At 38.2% G+C, this 22,718-nt stretch overlaps 1 protein-coding gene across 6 annotated transcripts in view; it reads right to left on the bottom strand.

The window, feature by feature from the left end:
* ETV1 (ETS variant transcription factor 1) overlaps positions 1-22,718 on the bottom strand; it is a 104,100-nt gene that overhangs the window by 79,716 nt on the left and 1,666 nt on the right. For 4 of the 6 annotated variants that reach the window (XM_077490709.1, XM_077490705.1, XM_077490708.1 and 1 more), the window contains exon 4: positions 20,343-20,390. In XM_077490709.1, the coding sequence (XP_077346835.1) occupies positions 20,343-20,390 (48 nt within the window). Of the gene's footprint in view, positions 1-19,683; positions 20,157-20,342; positions 20,391-22,718 lie in introns of those variants that run through there. The other 2 variants (XM_077490710.1, XM_077490707.1) reach the window with 2 other exon arrangements.

The following is a 22,718-nucleotide window of genomic DNA, read 5'->3' as shown; positions in this document are numbered from 1 at the left end:
GAAGAACTTAAAATTGTCAGACATTCTAATGCATGCAACCCAACTCCTGACAAACGTTTTCTTTACTTATGCAGTGGGGCTGTGCCCGCACTGCATGGGTCAACTGCCCGTTTTGTTTAGGGGTGAGCAGAAAGCTTATACTCACCCAATCCTTTGATTCTCCGGATAAAAAAAAAACGGCACTCAACCACAGCCCAGTAGTGGACTGTTCCTAGTCTATGGAGCCTGCTCTGGGCATGATGACGTCAAGAACAGTCCACTATTCAAGACTGCTAGAGTGTGGGGGTGCCATACCGGTCTTGTGTTGGGAGGATCAGATGATTAGATAAGTATATCCCCACTTTTCTCGTCCCTAGAAAAAAAAAATAGCAGTTTCTTGCCCCTAGAAAAAAAATTTGCAGTTAACCCACGCACCACTGCATGGGAAGAAAAAAATAAATATTTGGCCCAAGTTCAGCTTTAAAGTGGCAGTTTGCTTTTGGACCATGTTTAGCAACCAGAGCACAAGAGTAAAACCCTCACAAACATGGAAAAACATGTATACTCCATGCATATGTTGTCCCTCGTGAAATTCAAACCCAAGACCTCAGACCTTCAAAAGCAAGAGTGCCAACTGCTTTACCCACCTTATCGCTAACAGCCCCTATGTACTTCGGCTCCCAACTGTCCCTCACTTGGAAGGATCATATAATTTGGTACCAAATCCTGGCATCTTATAACAACAACCCCTATGTATCTATACGTATCTATACTTTAAGCGTTAGAAAGAATCAGCACAAAAGGGGCCCTTAGGTAGTTTGATTGGCAGAGGCGCCTGATGTGGTTGTTCAAAGAATAGGCATGAGTCGTCTGCTTTAGTAAAATATACACTTACTTTATTTCACCAAATGTGTTTCGTGGCTTTAAATTGACACTTCCTTAGTTTAAGGTGATAAAAATTGGTGTCTAGTATCAGCTGGTAGTGAGATCCACTTGGGGAATATTCTTAATTGGTCACTGGGTGGAATGTAGAGCTTGTGGCAGCGATGTCATCTAGGTGAGTCACATGTAGCTCATTACATGGAGAGACACTTAGCCCTTGTACACACGGTCGGACATTCCGACAGAGAATGTCCAATCGGACCGTGTTGTCAGATAATCCGACCGTTTTCCATCGGAATATCCGACCGACAACGTTTTAGAGCTGGGTTATAAAATTTTCCGACAACATGATCCGATTGGACTTTGTCTGATTGTTTGTAGAGAATTCTGATCGGACAAAGTGCCACGTATGCTCAGATCAAATTAGGAGACCAAAGCTATTGGCTACTAGCCTGAACGTAGTCCCGTCGTAACTAAATTATGTCATCACGTTCTGAACGATCGGATTTTCCGACAACTTTGTCCGACCGTGTGTATGCAACACCAGTTTTGGACAAAATCCGTCAGACAAAATCCGACGGATTTTGTTGTCGGAATGTCCGACCGTGTGTACAAGGGCTAAGAGGGACTGTATCATTTGGAACCAAATCCTGCCATTTTATTGTAATAGCCTCCATGTATGCATATTTCGAGCATAGCTCCCAACTGTCCCTTGCTTGGAAGGATCGTATCATTCAGAAACAATCCTGCTATTTTATTGTAACCGCCTCTATGCATAACTTCAGTCAGTCCATCTCTTGGAGAGACTATCATTTGAAACCAAATTTTGCCAAGGGCGATGTATCTACACATTCAAGCATATCTCCCAACTGTTCCTCACTTACAAGGACCGTATCATTTGAGACCAAACCCTGTCATCTTATTGTAACAGCCCCTATGTATCTATACTTTAAGCAAGACCCCCAACTGTCCTTCACTTGGAAGGACCATATTGTTTAAAACCAAATCCTAACGTTTTATTGTAGACTTCGAGCATAGCTTCAGTCGGTCCCTCACTTGGAGAGAGAGTATCATTTGGAACTAAATCTCGCCATCTTATTGTAATAGCCTCTATGTATCCATATTTCTAGCATAGTTCCCAACTGTCTCTTACTTCACTCAGTAGGATGGTCCATCAATTTGAACCAAAATGTTGCCATCTTAAGCTGGCCAAAGAATGTTGTAAAAAAAGTAAAATTTTTCTAATCATTAGTGAAGTCAAATTGACATTTGTTTTTGACCACAGTGACAAGTGTATGAGGTCTTCGTTCAGTAAATTCCATTCATACCAAAATCAGATGTTTAAAGCAAACAATATCTTTCGAACGACAATTGACTGTCCAGAGCATTTTCATATGAATTTCCATTCAAAATTCTACCTATGGGCAGCTTTATTGTAACAGCCCCCTATGTATCTACACTTCGAGCAAAGCTCCCAACTGTTCCTCACTTAGAAGGACCGTATCATTTGGAACCAAATCCTGCCATCTTCTTTTAATGGTCCCTATGTATCCATACTTAGAGCAAAGCTCCCAACTGTCCCTCATTCAGATGGTCCCTCATTCAGATTTGGAATCAAATCTTGCCATTTTATTGTAACCTCCTCTATGTATGTGTACATTGAGCATTGCTTTAGTCGGTTCCTCACTTGGGGAGACTGCATAATTTGGAACCAAATCATGCCATCTTATGCTGCGTACACACGATCAAATTGTCCGGCGTACTTATTCCGCTGAAACGCATTTCACCGGACAATTCGATCGTGTGTGGGCTTCAGCTGACTTTTCCAGTGTCTTGGGATTCAGCGGACAATACGTTCGTCAGTATGCTAGTCCGGCGGACTAAGAATGAAGCATGCTCAGAAGCAAGTACGAAAAGGAAGCTATTAGCTACTGGCTATTGAACTTCCTTTTTCTAGTCCCGTCGTACGTGCTGTACGTCATCGCGCTAGCAAACGCCGGACTTTCTGTGTGTCCGTGTGTGGCCAAGTTCGTTCGGTAGAAAGTCCGCCGGACTATCCGCCGGATTGTTTGCCGGACTAAGTACGCCGGACAATTTGCTCGTGTGTACGCGGCATTATTGGAATAGCCTCTATGTATCTACACTTCGAGCTAAAGCTCTCAACTGTCCCTCACTTGAAAGGACCATATCATTTGGAACCAAATCTTGTCATTTTATTGCAATCGCCCCTATCTATGTAGACTTTGAGCATAGCTTCAGTCAGTCCCTCGCTTGGAGGGGCTGTATCATTTGGAACCAAATCCTGCCATCCTATTGTAGCAGCCCCTATGTATCTATACTTTGAGCATAGCTCCTAATTGTCCCTCACTTGCTGGAACTTTCCATTATTTGGAACCAAATCCCTCAGCCTCTCATTCCTCCTCAAACATCCCACCTCAGATATAGAGATCTGCATAAATACCTTTACTATTTAACGGTCAAAAGCTGTTTATATTGCACACAGCTTCAACAAAGCTTCAGATTATTGCACTGGTTAATTTTAAATGGTAAAACAGTGATAAGTAAAGACTTGGAAACTCTGGGTAGATTTAAGGTTATCCCTTGCAGTGGTGTTGCACCTGCACTGTGAGGGCCAATTGCTGGTTTTACCCTCTGCTTCCCCGGAAAATGGTGCTCCCCTATGCTCCAGTGACGGACTGTCCCTTGGCATCAACACATCCGGTGTAGAGCGTTGGACACCGCTTTCGTCTTGATGACTTCAGGACCTTATACCGTTGGATTGTAGGGAAGGAGACACTGTGAGGACTGGTCTATCAGCGAGGAAGAGTGTAGGATCAGGTAAGTAAATCTTTTTTGAACCCCCCAGACCTAAACAAGCAATTAACTTGTAGTGTAGCAACACACAGGTGCAAAGCCAGCCCTAATATTCTATTCTGCTAAGAGGGGTAATTTTTTTTCCCCTTCTCAGAAGATTGTGGAGGTATGCTCTGGGCAGGGTTGTGAAAAGGGATCTCCCGACAAAATAAATAAATTATATATATATATATATATATATATATATATATATATATATATATATATATATACCGTATTTTTCGGACTATAAGGCGCACGTAAAAGCCTAAATTTTCTCATAAAATCGACCGTGCGCCTTATAATCCGGTGCGCCTTATATATGACCTTCGTGGAAAAAGCCACCCGGTCTCTTACCGTAAACTGACGTACCGTAAACCTCTCTTAGGTTGTTCTACTGCGTGACTGATAGCGATGAGTTTGAAATCCGCTTCGTAAGCATGTCTCTTAACAGGAGCCATTTTTGGGGCAGCGGGTATACTGTAGAAAATGAACGAATGAATGCGCACACCTCCTGACTAAGATGGCCGTAATGCCCAATCCAAGCAGTGCAGCTTCGTGAGCATTACGGCCATCTTAGTCAGGAGGTGTGCGCATTCATTCGTTCATTTTCTACGGTATACCCGCTGCCCCAAAAATGGCTCCTGTTAAGAGACATGCTTACGAAGCGGATTTCAAACTGAAGGCTATCAGTCATGCAGTAGAGCATGGAAATAGAGTAGCTGCGAGAGAATTCAACATTAATGAATCAATGGTACGAAAGTGGAGGAAGCAAGAAGATGCCCTGCGCCAGGTAAAGAAGACCAAACTGAGTTTCCGAGGAAACAAAGCAAGATGGCCACGGTTGGAGGACAAAATTGAACAGTGGGTTATTGAACAGAGAACCGCAGGTAGAAGCGTCTCTACTGTCTCTATTCGACTCAAAGCAACAGCGATCGCACGCGACATGGAGATCAACGACTTTCGAGGAGGTCCCTCTTGGTGCTTCCGTTTCATGAAAAGGCGGAATCTCTCTATCCGCACAAGAACCACTATGTCACAGCAACTGCCAAAGGATTACGAAGAAAAGATGGCCATTTTCCATACCTACTGCAAGAACAAGATCAATGAACAGAAAATCCGACCAGAGCACATCACCAACATGGACGAGGTCCCCCTTACCTTTGATATCCCTGTAAACCGTACTGTCGAGAGAACAGGGACCAGTACGGTATCTATACGCACTACAGGAAACGAAAAGTCATCCTTCACTGTAGTTCTCGGTTGCCAGGCTAATGGCCAGAAACTACCACCCATGGTAATTTTCAAGAGGAAGACTCTGCCAAAAGAAAAGTTTCCGGTTGGCATCATCATCAAGGCTAACCCGAAGGGCTGGATGGACGAGGAGAAGATGAGTGAGTGGCTGAGAGAGGTTTACGTCAAGAGACCGGGCGGCTTTTTCCACGAATCTCCATCCCTATTGGTCTGTGACTCCATGCGCGCCCATCTGACAGATACTGTCAAAGCCCAAGTGAAGAAAACTAATTCGGTGCTTGCCATCATTCCAGGTGGATTAACCAAAGAACTGCAGCCACTAGATATAGGTGTCAACAGGTCGTTTAAAGTTAAACTGCGAGCTGCGTGGGAGCATTGGATGACAGAAGGCGAACACACATTCACCAACACAGGGAGGCAACGCCGGGCGAGTTACGCCACTATCTGCCAGTGGATCGTGGATGCCTGGGCGAAGGTATCAGTCACCAGTGTAATCCGAGCTTTCAAGAAGTCCGGAATTATCACTGAACAGCTAAGTACCGGTACCGATGACAGCAACGAGCCTGACTCGGATACTGATGAGAATGATGAGAGGGATACGGGCGTGCTTGATGCCGAAATCGCCCAATTGTTAAACTCAGACACTGAAGATGAAGAATTTGATGGATTTGCGGGAGAAGAATAAAGTGAAAAAGTGAGTGTCTGGTTTTGTACGGTATTCACCGGTAACTGAACAGTGTTAATAGTTATTGAAGAATAAAGTGAAAAAATAATTGTCTGGTTTTGTATTTAATTGAACAGTGTTAAGAGTTATTGTTATAGACCATTTTATGGTTATTGCTAAAGAGTTGAATAAAATTTGACTTACAGTACCGCATCCGAGTTGTGTTTCATTAAATGCGCCTTATAATCCAGTGCGCCTTATAGTCCGATGCGCCTTATATATGGAAATATCCATTATATTAGCCGGTCGTTGCTAGTGCGCCTTATAATCCGGTGCGCCTTATCGTCCGAAAAATACGGTATATATATATATATATATATATATATAAATTTGTTTTTATTTATACACAAACACTCACACACTACTAGTAGGTTGCAAAATAAAATAATAGGGTAGGATTTTAATATATCAATCTTGCATGTCTTGCAAAGTACAACACAGATTCCACGATACATATAAAACATAGTATGTAGTTCTCGAGACTAAAATCAATTCCAAAAACCACATGCAAAGCGATGCTGCCCTTAGCACACAAGCAACCAGTGATCTGCACTAGGCCTGCAATGAAATTGTGCACTGTACACATATGTAAAACAGCCACAAACTGCCTATTGTTCAGTGTTTGTGTACACTCTCTGTGTATTTAGCTAGTAAAACCAGGAAAATGAAAAGGGGTTATTGTGCAACTATTGTATTGATGTAGCAAATGTTTGTCCTTCAGACGTTATGCGATTCTATTGTACGCGGAAGATAGAGGTGTACGCCAAATCGGTGGGAGTGAAACGCATGAAAAAAGTTATTTTATCTCTCTTAATTCTCATGCTAAAAATGTAGATGTGCTGTGGAAATTTCAATAATGGTCACATAAGGCTACTTGTTTCCTGTTCGGTCAGAACTCAAATCTTAAATATTTCTTTTGGCAGATCAAAAATAAAGTGGGTTTTTTTTTTTTTGTAGGAACGTTTGATTAAAAGTTGGAATTAAATAAACTAAAGTTGTTGAGAGGGGTAATACTAATCCCCCTCATTATCCCTAAACTGTATCATGTTATTGCTATGTTGCAAAGTAAAAAAATAAAAATAAAAAACACACACAACCACAAAAATAAATGTGTATATATATATATATATATATATATATATATATATATATATATATATATATATATATATAATCTAGTTGAAAGAGTAGAAAAATGTTCCTACTGGTAACACATTTTATATATATTTCTTAATATTTTAATAAATATATATATATATATATATATATATATATATATATATATATATATATATATATATATATAAAAGAGAGATTTTATTTATTTTTTATTTTTACACACACACACAGACACATTCTAATATTATAATAATAAATTATTATTGTAATATTTCAATAATATAATTATTATATTAATTATTATTATATAGTATTATCTATATCGCTGGAAATCGCCAATTTCAATCACCAACTGATGAATACAAAAACGTATGTGTGCCCCCAAACAAATAACATACTTTTTATGACTTATTTGAAGCGGGAGCATGACCTCTACAAGAAATAAACATTACATGTGTCTGCCGATTTTAACACGTTATTACTACTAATTTGCTTGAATTATGATCAGTTATCAAAAGTTTGTGGTTCGATGTGAAATTTTCAACACACACGCAAAGACAACCTAAGAATATTTCTTGACTAGAAGCACTGTGCAAAGAAGAATGAAAAAAAAAAAAAAAATGAGTCAACCAAGAACAGATAGATTGTTGGATAAATTCAAGAAACATTTTTAAGAGGCTAAGTTTCTCCAAAGGGAGCATGCTAAAGTGAGAAGAGACAGGGAACAAGGCCTATGGGTGCCCCTACTTCTGCATACAACTGTACTGTGTGGGAAAATGGCACAAAATTATTAATAAAATAAAACAACTTTTCGTAATTTAGCCGAATTTGCAGCAACTCTGACTAGACTGTTGAAAATTTAAAAAATTTTTAATAAAATAAACTTTTTGTTTACACAAGGAATATCTCAATTCATCTTAGCAGCTGAATAGAGAGACGTGTAGCATATATGGTTAAATAAAAAAAAATGTAAATGAAATTAAAAAAAGCAGCTATGAAAAACTGTGATTTTTCCAAAGATTTTAACTTTATTTTTATCAACTGTACTAAATTCTACACTGTTTGGTCCTATTGAATTAAAAAAAAAAAAAAAACAATACTTGAATGTGTGCAATTTCCACATTATCACCAACAGAGATAAAAAACAAAAAAAAACCAAACAAATAAAAAACAATAAATACAATGTTGAGCCATCAATTACTGGGGTGACAGTCAATAAATGTTTAGCACTTCATGGTGCTGTTGGGTATTATTTTAATCTCAAAATTCACCCTATAATTCCCCTTAAAAAAAAAAGTTGCACTGCCATTTTTGGGAAATGCCAACAAGCATCTGAGTGATGAATTTGAGCAATGGAAACAAGGCACACGGGCAGCGCAAAGAGGGTTAAAGCTGCCAAGTGGTAAATGCAGCATCATACTTAGGCTACATTATCATCAATCACAATAATGAAAAAACAAAAATGCTGATGTACCTTGCATTAACCCGTTGGTGTCTACAGAAGCGCTACCGCACTGCAGCCTGACCAATCAGCACCTTTTGCAATTTGCATTATGCACCTGCTAACGCTGCAGAACTACAAGTTCCAGCAGGCCTGAACAGCCATACAGGGACTTGTAGTTCCCATAAAAACTCAACATCAGATTACCTGTAGCTATTGCATGCAGAGATAGCACTTGCAAAACATGAACAAATAAATGTTTCCCTGCCAGAAAGAAACCGACGTGTATAGTAAGCACTAACAGACAGATTAATGTATCTGTATCCAGTCACAAGCTTAGCATATTTCATTATTGCATTTGCTTAGTGCAACAGATGGGAGAGCCCTGGCTGCCCCAAATTGACAGAGGACACAAAAAGAAATTTCAATCACATAAGATCTTACTGAATACAGAGTAAAAAAAAAAAGCTTCTGAGTGCAAAGTTCTGCAATCCTTAATATATGGAATGTATCTATCATTGGGTACGGTGAACTGGAATCTCATTGGTTGCCAGGTTTAAAATTCACTTTGCACACTGAATGGTCTTCACGAATAAATCTTAGTAACTTCGACAAACAAATCAGAAGAAAAGCATCGACAGTCTAAACCTTTGCGTTAACCATACACCTTGCAAGCCCTCAATGACTTGAGTAGGCGCTCATGTAACAACCTGATCAAAAAAACAACTTTTACCAATTTTAATGCCCAGGATGCTTCCGACAAGTTCAAGAAGTTTATTATATTCTACTCAGGATAGCAGTTTAGTTTTTTTGCACTTTCCTTTCCACTTGGTTGGTTTTTTTTTCAGCCAAGGTCAGATCTAAATGGTCTCGGTCTTTCCACCAATTTAACACGTTTACCGTAATACTCATTTTTTCGACTAGGTTATGTAAATGATTGTTCAATAAATGTTTTATTCTGCATCCGGTTCCTTATGTGCCTCATTCAAAGTCCCTATTCCCCCTATTACCCAAACCAGGTATTGAGACGCCTCTCTCCCCGAGGTGTTTAATTTAAAGTCCCAATCTTCAATAAGGATCATAGCTCTACCAATCCATGTACCAACTACGAAGGGTCCCGTTACTGGAGAGAGTCCTTCAAACTCACAATTTTTATTTTATTTTTCAAAACTTCAGCACCAGGAAATTATTTATTTTCTCTAGTCTAGAGTAAGCTGTAATACAGTATATGTCTCCAAAGCATCCTACAAAAATTGTGAGAGTTTATGGGTCTTGGGCCTTGCCAGTTTGGTTGCTAAAGAATAGCAAGCAGTATAAATGCAGCGGAACACAAAAGTAGTAAAAGTAGGAAATTCTCATTTTTTTATTTATCTTTTTAATTACTTGAGAACACAGGGAAACTTAGCAACAATAGAGACACGACATGAGAAGATCGATTCAGGCTCCAGTCTACGAGCTGACAAGGCTTGCAACAGAAATGGCATGCTGACGTCTAGGATTTGTCCAGCCCAGGTATATCAAGGGTTTACCAAAATAAATAATACATACCATAGTACAGAAAACAGACCCGTGAAAACCATTTACTATTACAAAGGCTACATATTTTCTTTGGTTGATCAACATGGGTTCACTGGATTCTCCTACCAGATGGTGTGGACCTTAGCATCATGGAAACCAGGTGGTTTTGTTTTTTAATCTGTGAACTGGAGTATTCCGTTACCAGACTATAGCTTTTTCTAGCCTATATTTTTTTCATTTCACAACAGTTTTCATGCAGTCAGGTTCGTAGACTTGCACCAAACTTTTGCTTTTTGTCATGGTGTCCCGGGGACTAGTAATGGCAGTTTATTGTCCAAAATATTATTTTCTTACAAATACAAAGAACAACAATATTCTTGACAATAACAAGAAGACAAACAGGATATAAGTATATTCTATAGTACTCATGACAATGCAAAAATGTGTAACTTGAATCAAATTCAATATATCGAAAACCAAAACTGGACCAATGTGTCGATTGACCTACCAGTATATTTTTTCGCATGCTGCAGAAAACCAGAGGAACCAAAAAGGAAACTTACACAAAAAGACAAGCTCCTCAATCTCTTGAAAGAGAACTCAACCCAGGACCCAAAGTTACAAGGCAAGAGCTAAATCGCAAAGCCATCCACTCATAATAGAAAATACGCCAAAAACGTCATTTGCCTAACTGGCTTCTGGGATTTGCCAGGATCTGGCCCAAAACATTTAAAGAAAGGAGTAGGGTGACAGAAACAAACAAACAAAATCTAATAATCAGGACAGACAAAAAAGCTACTCAAAATAACAGAAATGCATGTTAACACGATGTCCCTTCATCAGTTATATCTTGGAAAAACAACAGTGTATTGTCAGAAATTATCCAAAACAAAATTTAGTCATAAGGAAAAAAGGTCTGCCAAGGTTATCTGTGCAGGTTTATCCTACTCCATAGATATATCAGTTGTAGCAGGGGCAGGCAACGGCCCTCCAATTTGTGCTAGGATCTGAATAATCAGCAATTTGGGCTCATGTTACACCCAAAGTGTCAAACATCAAAGACAAAACCTAAAATTCAGCTAATTTATAAGGCGGGCAATCATGAAAAGGTGAAGTCTGGACAACCCCAGGATCCAGGTCTCAAACGAAGCACAAGTATCCAGTGCTCCTTTGTTGTCAATGGTGGCACACACTGCCTCTACTTTCCAAAAATGTATACACTTGGCAGTTGTGCAAGAACTGTGCACGTGAAAAGAGGTCATGACTACCACATTTCATCCAAACCATTTGACACTTCACTTCAGTCAATAAGATATTTATTGATGTCATAACTCATTTTGACCCTGTACAGAGGACACAAGCTATGGCTAATTTTGTAGGCAGTAGACACATCTGGTTGTCCGACACAGTGAAAAACACTTATCAGACTGGTCAGGAAATCATGTTGAGCTGGTACGGTGTCACCCAAGATAAGCCAGTGTTGGAGGTATATGTCCACACTTCCTCCTTAACATGAACATGCCTGCTCGGGTGTCCATAATTTCTCCATACCATGAACATGCCTGCTCAGGTGTCCACACTTTCTCCATACCATGAACATGCCTGCTCAGGTGTCCATACTTTCTCCATATCATGAACATGCCTGCTCAGGTGTCCACACTTTCTCCATACCATGAACATGCCTGCTCAGGTGTCCACAATTTCTCCATTCCATGAACATGCCTGCTCAGGTGTCCATACTTTCTCCATACCATGAATATGCCTGCTCAGGTGTCCATACTTTCTCCATACCATGAATATGCCTGCTCAGGTGTCCACACTTTCTCCATACCATGAATATGCCTGCTCAGGTGTCCATACCGTTCATGGTTCTGCCTTAATTTTCAGAATCAGACTTCTCAACAATAGGATCATTCTTACATGGCCGCTTTCTGATGCTACCCAAGCTGGATACCTACTCATTGGCCATGTTAAATGCATATAAAGCAGAACACCTATTAGGCAACACCAGCAATTTAAGGGGCTTATTCAGTTATGCAAACAGCAAAGACACAGAGTAAACCACTGCAAACAATGTCCTCGTTCAGCGGTTTAAAGCGTCCGACAAACTTTAAAAAGGAGGATTTCTGATCACTCGACATTGCTCCCTGAACTTTCGCATGTCGTCTAAGCCATTAAGAGGATTGGAGCAGCAATACTTTGAAGTACAAAAACTTCTAGCAGCCAATAAAATTTGCCGTAGCCAGACCGCAGAAAGTAATTTTTGACTGGTTGATATAGCTTACTGCACTTTGCACTGTCATACCGAAGCTCTCTTTTATCCTTCAATCCGTAAAACAAAGTAAAAAAAAAAAAAAAAAGTTTTTTTTTTTTCTCCAACATTTGGAAAACAGACATCTCACATGCAAGCCTAGCAGTTCATTGTAAAGACCCACATACAATAATATAATGTTTGCTAATAGCTATTTGGAGACAGAATCGGAAGCCTGTTTTTCCTTTATTATTAGTGGCTGCGGAGGTGGAGATGGGAGCTGTATTAACATTTACGTGCCAGCTCCAGCCCACCCCCAAGATGTCATGCATTTACTAAATCAACAGAATGAAAAATAGCGAGGAAGATTATGAAGATTTGAGAAGACCCCAAGCAAATGGTTGACACCGTCTAGAGTGCTTTCAAAAGCAATTTTTTTTAATTTATTTTATTTTTATTTTTTTTCGCTTTTTCTTCATACACTAGGGATTCTAAGAAACCAAAACACACCTCTGTCAGCCAGAACACAAAGGGTTAGCGATTTAATTAAAATGAGTTCTATCCACTGTAACAATGACCCGCAGCCAAACAAGACAGAAGATGTATGAGTCACTCTTTCTGCCAGTGAATGAGACAGCTGATCTCCTAAACAGTTTCTCGAGACAAGCAATCAGGGCTAGAGTTCCTCCTCCATTCACAAAACACACAGTCCACCATGTGGTTCAACCACACAGCTTTTCAGCATCACACCCTTCCTGAGAACCTGCAGAAAAAAAAAAAAAAGGGAAAAAATGCCAACTTGAATTTACTACGTCAAAAAAAAAAAAAAAAAAAAAAACACAAACAAACACACAGCTAGGTTTGTTTTCTCTTTGAAAAGTAAAGCTGGTGAGCTAATTTGAGCAGAAAAAAAAAAAAAAATGCATGATTATGAAACAGAGCAATTTTTCTCTCTGCTTGGGTATTATGATGTTATTCATATGCAAGCCATATATATAGTGGAACATTTGGAACATTAGTTCAATTCCTTGAAAATGCCTTATTCTTTGTGAAAATTAAAAAAAATTTTTAAAAAAAACAACAACACATTGAAAACGAAAACAAAACAGAGCAATATACAAAGTAAAGGCAACTTCTTACAGGACATTACAAGTATCTAATGTGTACATAGACACCCAAAAAAAATAAAAAAATAAAGGGCATTTCAAGAGATGATCCAACAAATGCATAGTTATAAAATAAATAAAATCCATGGTAGGTGACAATCTTCGACAGTCTACGTATGTTGTACGCCAGACAGTATTACATATCATTTTATAAACTTACTCTGCAAAATCTTTAATAGAAACATAGATGAATGTTGGCAGGAAAAAGACCAAGTGGTCCATCAAGTCTGCCCCATTTAAAAAAATAAATAAAAAATTATATATTATATTATATATATATATATAATCACATTATTTGGTATCTGGGCAAGGGTCATTAGATAGGGAATGGATGGAGATGTGTGTGTAAAAAAAAAAAAAAAAAAAAAAAAAATTATATATATATATATATATATATATATATATATATATATATATATATATATATATATATATATATATATATATATATATATATATATATATATATATATATATATATGTATATATATATATGAGAGGTCAACACTAAATCGCTTCAAACGTGTTTGGGACAGACATAGATCTATACAAAAAGAAATAAAATTTATATATATATATACATATAATTTTATTTCTGTTTGTATAGATCTAGGTCTGTCCCAAACATGTTTGAAGCGATTTAGTGTTGACCTACTTGCTACTTCTGCTGGAAGTCTTTCCAAGGATCCACTACCCTTTTAGCAAAATAATACTTTCTAAACATTCGTTTTGAACTTTCCTCCTGGTAGTTAGAGGTCATGTCCCCATGTTCTTGATCTTGGCTTCATATTGAAAATATTGCCCTCCCGAGGCTTATTCATCTCCTTGATGTATTTACAGGTTTCAATCATGTCTCTCCCGTTTCCCTTTCTTTCCTCCAGACTGTACATATTAAGTTCTTATGGTCACCTCCTAATATCTATGCTATGAGAAAGGCTGTTACAGCCAAAACGCGTTAGCTTGTTACCAGTGTGTTTTAGTATGTAACCAATAAATATTTGCATTTTATAGGCTACATCGAGAGTTGAATTTGGCTTGAATTTATTACGGATCTCTCTTAATATGTTTTATCCCTTAGACCTTTCTCCATTTTTTTGCCCGTTTCTGGACTCGCTCCATCTGATCACTATATTTTTGTAAGTGAGGTCTTCAGACCTGGACAGTATTCTAAATGAGGTCCATCTAAAGATCTATATAAGAGAAATCATGGAAATAAAAAATACTGCTATTTATTGGGCATTCCCTTTTCTATACAGTAAGTCCCCTACATATGAACAAGTTCCATTCCGAGAGCACATTTGTAAGTCCAATTTGTTTGTAAGTCCAACAAAGTTAGCCTAAGTACACAACCAACACAATCGGCCCAAAACATTACTGTAATATGTTCGTAACACATTTTACACAAATAATTTATGGAAAAAAGGTCAAGATATACATACAGTACTGTATACAGCAAAGTACACAAAAAAAACAACCACCAGAATAGTGAACAAACGCACACGTTTGGACATGCAAACGTATGTTCGTATTTTTGACAGTTCGCAACTTGAAGGTTCGAATGTAGAGGACTAACTGTGTAGGCAAAATAGCAACACTTCATATGCTAGGTGAATTGGGCAGGTCCAAGCAGGTGCTAAGACCAGCTCATAAACCACTTGCCACCAGCACCAACAAGTATGCATGGCCAACCTAAGGAGGATGGATCAGAGAGGAGTAGATCTCGAACCAAAAAAAAAACCCATAAAAGATCTGTTTCTTCCTTGAAGCTGTACCCTCCTTATCAAAATGACCCTTGCCCAGATCCCAAATGATCTGACTGAACAGGAGACAAACAGGTTTCAAAACTTTGACTTGACCCAAGAACTTTTGCCGTGATTTCTCTCACCAGGATTAGTTGCATCATGGCAAATATTGCACCAAATAGGGCACATCAGAGCCACAATGTCAAGTTCTGCCATTACACCAGGACACTATTGTTCTGGTAGATCGTAAAGTTTATAGGTCAGGAGCCAGTCAGTTTAGACTAACTGGCAGCAAACGTTTCCAATGGCTCACAATTTCGTTTAGGCTACCTGGTTTCTAAGTTTACCCTAGCCTTGACAATCTTTAGGACAAGAACCTAGAAAGTATCAATACATGCAGAAGTATCAGATGTGTTGCAAATTGATAATTTGGTGGCTGACCAAATGGTTTGCTGTAGCCCAAGCTGTATCCCTGCCATTGTGTTGCAAACTGGTATTTTGGTGGCTGCCCCAAGGGTTTGCTCTAGCCTAAGCTGTGCCCCTGCAAAGTTTACATATCTATACAAAATCATAAAAAAAATAAAAAAATAACAAATAAAAAGACCAGTTGGAACAAAGAATGAGTGAGCTCCCCCTGAACCACAATTCCCTGCCATTTAAACTTTTGACATACAATGAAACAAAAAGAAAGAAAAAAAAAAAAAACAGGGGTTGCATAACTAAATAAAAAAAAAAAATACAATAACCAAATGAACCTGCACTGTATAGTTCATAACATACAGACAGAATTACTTACGGGAGACTTGCATTGCACAACAGCTACAAGAACGTCCTAAATTATTTTTCTACCATAAAAACCAAAGTGAAAAAAACAAAACAACAACCTGAAGCTGGCCATACATTTAGCAAACGTCTTATTCGATTTCCTGTTAGATTGCTACGTAGTGCAAGGGCCTGCCTGATGTCATACACAATGAAATTATTTAGGTTTGACCTCATATTATATGGTTTTGTAAAATCTAAAGGACGGTTGTACAAGAAGATTGAAATGTATAGCCAGCCTAAGTTGCCCAATCTTTACCCCAAAACCTTGGAGAGAAGGTAGTAGCAGCGAAATCTAGAGGGAAAATATAACAAAAAAATAAGATGTTTGTATTTATTAACCTCTGACTACAGAAACTATAATTGCATTAAATAAAATTTGGGTTGAACCGCTAATACTTTTCTCCTTAAAACAAAACTTTTCTCTTTTAAAAACTAAAACAGACACTGTTATTGGGTTACACCTAAATATCACAGATACTGTGTTTTGCAGAGAAACTTACCAACAACTTTCAAGTGTTTTGAGAGAATGCAATTTCATCCTTTCCTAAAAGGTAGCAGTGGAGTTGCCATGTAAGCCTGCTACATCCGATTTAAAGTCTTGGTCAAGCACCTGTCATGTTGGACCAACCCACCTCCCCTAACCAGGATACTGCTAGGTTATCCATTATAAGCATTGACCATTAGTCACTGCCTAGGCTTACAAGCAAAACTGCCACCATGGGGCTTCTTCAATAACGGCATCAGAGAGGGGGGGGGGGGGGGTTGCAGAAACTCAACACAACCAATAGCTGGGAAGATGAATGAAATCTGATTACTACTGTTAATGCACAAGCCTGCCCTTTGTACTGTTACTGAATACGCCAATGACTTTCCAGTTGCTTTCAAACCCTCATTATGTGTTTCCACCAAGCAGAAAATAAACAGAACACAACTTAGGGAACGGGACGGGAACACAGAGCACTGAACCAGGTGGCATCAAGCAATTCAGATGTTTCTTAGATAAAATGCTTAGTAACTTAACTTCAGTGATACCTCATCTGTCGTCAGGAAATGTTATCATGGTAAAAAAATAAAAAAATAAAATTGGAGATCCAGCAAATAATAAAAGTCTGCCTGTTCTAGTTAAGAAGAATCAGCACATCAGCTAATATTGATGGGATACTGCACTACATGCATAGCAACATACTAAGGCTGGCCAAACATTATACACATTTTCTTGCACAATTTTCCAAGATTTACCAAAACCATATAATAAATACGGAGGTCAAACCTTAACACTTTCAATTTGTATGCAGTCAGGCAAGGCCCTTGTACTACATAGTTGAAGGTAAATCTAAAAGGAAATTGAATAAGATAATTGCATAATGTAGCTCTTAACTTACAGAGGCTCAAAAATGGTTTCAGTTTTTGGGGGTAGTTAGCCCAATCCAGAATTAGTCAACCAATTTTAAAGTAGCCCGAGACCTGGTGCTTTTCTGTTTTACAAAAAAATAAATAAAAAAAGGCTCAACAACTATAGAACCCAATTGTAATTGTTTTAATCCCAATGGTGGTGACAAAGGTTACAGTGTTGGAGAGGATGTTGACTATGACACCAAAGAGTCACGTCTTAAAAAAAAAAATATATATATATATATATATATATATATATATATATATATATATATATATATATATATATAATAATAATAATAATAATAATATTAATAATAATTCATACAGTACAGACCACCAAGCCAATCTTCTCCTACAATCACAGGAAAATGGTTAAATCTTGCAAATTAAAGAATTGTAATTTTTAGTGGAACTTCAACACTTACTCCCAAAACCTTACAATTTGATATATATCCCCCCCCAAAAAAACAAGGGGAGTGGGGTTGGGTTGAACAATATGTGTCTAAGCAACCAAGAGGCATACACTGACAAAAGCAATGGCCATGTACACAAGATATACATTTGTGTCTTAAAGAGCAACTTATACAAAATATGCTTCATAGGCTCTACTAGACACGTTAAACACTAAACAGACATGATAGCGGCAAGCCCCAAAAAGTTTGAAAATCCAGCCCAACAAGAACAAACAATTGCAGATCTGCAATGGATGTTAGGCACACAAACATTGAGTTGAAATCTTTGAAGTGATATTGGCCAAACAATTAATAAAGATGGGGATGCTAAAGTAAGAATGTTTACATTGCAATCTCCCAAAATATTTGAAGTGGGCCCAAAATTCTTAAAAACACAAAAAAACAAACAAAAAAAACAAAAACAAAAAAAAAAACACACACACAACCTCAAAAGAAGTACAGTAGTCTGAAAAAAGAAAAAAATGACCACAACGCTCTAAAATACACAACACACCACAGCTTCAAAGTCATAGTTGGAACAGGCTAACCTTTTTTAAGACAAAAAAAAAAAAAAAAAATTGTCATCCAGTAAGACCATCTTCTCCAGAAGAATTTAATTTTCGTGAAGCCTTAACCAAAACAACCTAACGTTTCTGTCCAAAACAATAGAGAGTAGTATTTCCAACTGAGAGACAAAAGTAATAATAAAAACACTAGCCTCCGAGCCCTTCAAATATTTACAACTTCTGGCACTTTTAATAGAAAGAACCTGTCTCGACAGGTACTTTGACACCTGGCGTTCAAAACCGGATTGCTGATTCATCCGTGTGCCGACAACTCAACCAAGAACCGTGCTAAGTGTAAGCTTATAGCATACTAAAAAAAAAAAATAATTTCAACATGCCACTTTATAATATATTGTTCATTAATTTCCAAATCCTCACAGTTGCTTAAAAAAAGGTATTATTTTTCTGTGATATTACAACATTATAGCATCAAAAATAAATAATAATAATAATAATATTATAAAAAAAAAAAAAAAAAAAGTATTGCCACATACTGCTTAGTTGAGAAAGCTACGCTGTAAAACATGGCATCCAAATTGCAGGATGATTTCATTTGTGCTATAAATTAAATAATGGATGCAAAATAAAAGAAGTGATGACAAGCTAAATGGGCAGAAAGGATTGGATGCTGGATGTGAACAATTCATAGCATCTGCTCCATCCTGTACAATTGTTTATAGACAAACTGAGAAAGTTACTGTCCACAAAAGTGCTCCATATTGCAAGTCTCACAAGCACACACACACACAAAAAAAATATATATAATAATATTATTATTATTATTATATAATAATGAAATACTTGTCCACTTTCCACCACAATAATCATAATAACACATTCTAGAGACATGCTAGTACATAAGGTACATTATTAAGCCACCCCCTTACTATCCATGTAGAAGCCAAAAGTCAAACAAAGAATAACTTAGAGTTAAAAAAATAAAATAAAATAAATTATGCACATAAACAAAATAAGTCAATTAAACTCTTCCATAATACACATAGCAGTGTACTGAAACCTGTCAGTAGAATACAGTAATACAGTGTGCAACATCATGGGATGGAAGTCATAGCACATTTTCCTCTGCACAAAAAAAGAAAAAAAACCTAAACAAGAGTAATGCTGAAAAAGTATCAGTAGTCGACACATGTAGTAAGAAAATGAGCAGAAACTTCAATGAAATGTGCTTGGGATTACTCCAACCCTACCCAAAAGCAGTAATAAGAAACAGAGTTAAATAAACATATGTATATTCAACTTGCTGTTTTAGATAAAAAATAATAATAATTAAATTATAAATAAATTTACATACATACAATAAAATTTGTCCAGGCACGTATAAAATCCTACACTCTTGTAATACGTATACATAAAATATAGTCTCAATAAAAGTATTATTTAAAAATAAAATGTATACATAAACATGCAATTAAAAAAAAAAAAAATCAAAAATAAAAAAATAACTCTACAAAATCCAGCTGCCATCAGATGTCCTTTCCAACCACTCCATACACACCTAGAGTCCTGTGCTGAGAGCAAGGTGGGAAGAAGGCACTTGCACTCAATTCTTGAAGCATCCCGTCCTAGTGAACTCAATGAGAGCAGATTGTGCCATCAGAAAGCTACTCTGGTAGAACGCCACCGGATCATGTGTGCTGATGGAAATAAGACAGCTGCCTCTTGCCCTGCGCTGCTTGTGTGATGCAGTCTCTTGAGGAGCACTGATATAAAGCTGATCAATTGCAATCAAAAAAAAAAAAAAATTGAACAGAGAGCAGAGAGAGAAGAGAGAGAGAGGAGAGAAGAGAGAGGAGAGAAGAGAGAGAGACAGGCTGAGAAGAACCTCAAGTCGTGCAGCACCAGTTCTGGCCAAAAGCAGATGTGATTGTGTGCTGGAAGCAACCTCTCCTAGTAATTTGTGATGACACTGGATAGAGCAGCTCCCAAGTCCCCAAAGACAAACTCATCACAGCCTCTAATGTATGCACGACACTTGAGGTGGCTCTTTTAAAGCTCAATTAATTGGGCTGAACATTAAGACAGCAAGTTCAGTACTTCTCTCTCTCTCCTCCTTTCTCTTTCATTCTTTCTCTCTTCCTCTCCTCTCTCTTTTCTCCCCCCCCCCCTCCCCAATTCTATTTTTCGCCCCTCTCCAACCATTTTGGCCTTTCTTACCTTCAGCAAGCCACGTCTCTTGCAACTGACTCAGATCTTGAAAGAGTTCTAGAAAGACAAAGTTTAATAAATTTTAATTTTAAAACATTGTATGTTCTAGGAAAAGATCTTCAATTTGTTTTTATTTTTTCGATCCAACCTTTAAGACAACTCCCCCCTATAAGCACAACATATGCTACAGCCACCTATGTGGCTTCACTTTGTACAACACTTTGGAAGAGGTTGGTGCTGTGGCAAGGATAATAAGGATGGATGTCCAAGTCAGAATATGGTTAACACACCAAACTGGTAAAGGACTACAGGTGACCCTTTGGGGCTGCTTTACAAAAGGCAAAATAGGCTGGTCACTTTGCAAAGGGAATTTACCATCATTGAGATGAAAATTCACTTTTCATTGAATACCCAATCACATGTATTAGAAAATATAACCAACAGTACTGTTTGCTTGTACATCATTGGATGATAGAAGTCAACCAAGCTTCACCCCATTCAGTAAGACAAGTGGACGTTTCCTTGTAAAGTCAACAGCCTGTTTGCCTTTATTAAGTCAACCCCTTTGTACCAAGTTACAGTGATTTGCACTTTATACTTTGCTTTTTTAGGGTACCAAGACATATTTCAACCTCAACTTCAGTCAGTGTCCAGAAGGCAAATGTAGATGCGAAATACTATAAAAAAATATTAAAAAGTGCCAAAACAAAAACACTTTTTAGTCTATGTAGTATATTTAAGCTTAGGCACTAGAGACCAAGATCAGAGCAGCCCACCACCTGAGGAACAAGAAAGAACTTCAAGTCCCAGCATGGTGCAATGGGGTTTGAAAATGTTACTTGGACTTATGGTTCACCACAGCAAACAGGCTAGATTAACTTAGGAACTGGTGATGTAGATGAACAGTTTACACTATGGTGGTAAGTAGTAGACCCGGTAGGGCACCATGGGGTTTGCTCTGAAAATGTTGCTGGGACTTGTGGTTTGCCAGCAGAAGACAGACTAGATTGACTTAGCAATTGATGACATTGAACAGTGTACCTAGTAGTAGCCCTAGCAGGGCACAATGGGATTTGCTCTGGAATTGTTGCTAGGACTTTTCAGAAGCAAAAGACTGGACTGCCCTAGCAATTAATAATGTAGATAAAACAGTTTACCCTACAGTTGAAAGATTAACAAGTTGTATATACAACAGGGCATGGTGGGGTTTGCACTAAAAATGTTGCTGGGACTTGTGGTTCGTTGGCAGGAGACTGGCTATATTGACTTAGCAATGGTTGACATAGATGAACAGTTTCCCTTATGGTAGGAAGATTACCAAGTAGTAGAACTAACAGGGCACGATGGAGTTTGCTCTGAAAATCTTGCCGAGAATTGTGGTTCACCAGCAGTGGGGTTTGCTCTAAAAATGGTACTTGGACTTGTGATTTTGCCAGCAGTAGACAGGCTGGATTGACTTGGGAATGGTTTATTTAAAAAGGAACAGTTTACCCTATAGTAGAAAGGCTACAAAAGTAGTAGACCTAGCAGGCACAATGGGGTCTGCTCTGAAAATGTTGTTTAGACTTTTAGTTCACCACCAAGAAAAGTCTGAATTGTCCTAGCAATCCCTGACAAAGTGTACCCAATCGTAGGAAGATGACCAAGTAGTGGACCTAGCAGGGCACGGTGGGGTTTGCTCTGAAAATGTTGCTGACATTTGTGATTTACCAGCAGCAGACCAGATAGATTGACTTGGGAATTGTTGGCATCAGGGAACAGTTTACCCTTAGGTAGGAAGACTAGCAAGTAGTAGACTTAGTAGGGCACAATGGGGTTTTCTCTGGCTTGCGGTTCACCAGCTGCAAACAGCTGGATTGTCCTATCAATCCTTGACATGTACCCTATGGTAGGAAGATGACCAAGTACTAGACCTAGCAGGGCACAGTGGGGTTTGCTATGAAAATGTTGCAAGGACCTGTGGTTCGCCAGCAGCAGACAGGTTGGATTGACTTAGGGATAGTTGGTATAGAGGAACAGTTTACCCTAACTGTCAATCCTTGACGAGTACCCATAGGTAGGAAGATGACCAAGTAGTAGACCTAGCAGTACACAGTGGGGTTTGCTCTGAAAATGTTGCTGGGACTTCGCCAGTAGCAAAAGACTTGACTGTCCTAGCAATTACCAACGTAAACAGTTTACTCTATGGCTATAAAATCACCAAGATGTAGGAGGGTTTTCACTAAAAACAGTGCTGGGACTTGTGGTTTGCCAGCAGCAAAAAGTCTCCATCGTCTTAATTACCAATGTAGGTTACCCTTGGCAGAAAGATTACTACGTTGTTATTTTAGTAGGAGGATTCAGATAGACAATGCCCTACTAATGCGTTGGTTGGGGAAAAAAAAA

The sequence above is a fragment of the Lithobates pipiens genome, unplaced genomic scaffold, assembly GCF_037356315.1.
Source record: "Lithobates pipiens isolate NorthernLeopardFrog02 unplaced genomic scaffold, aLitPip1_a1.2 Scaffold_19, whole genome shotgun sequence".
Classification (NCBI taxonomy): domain Eukaryota; kingdom Metazoa; phylum Chordata; class Amphibia; order Anura; family Ranidae; genus Lithobates; species Lithobates pipiens.
Note: the sequence above shows the minus strand (reverse complement) of the source record. Positions and strands in the feature narration are given on the sequence as shown.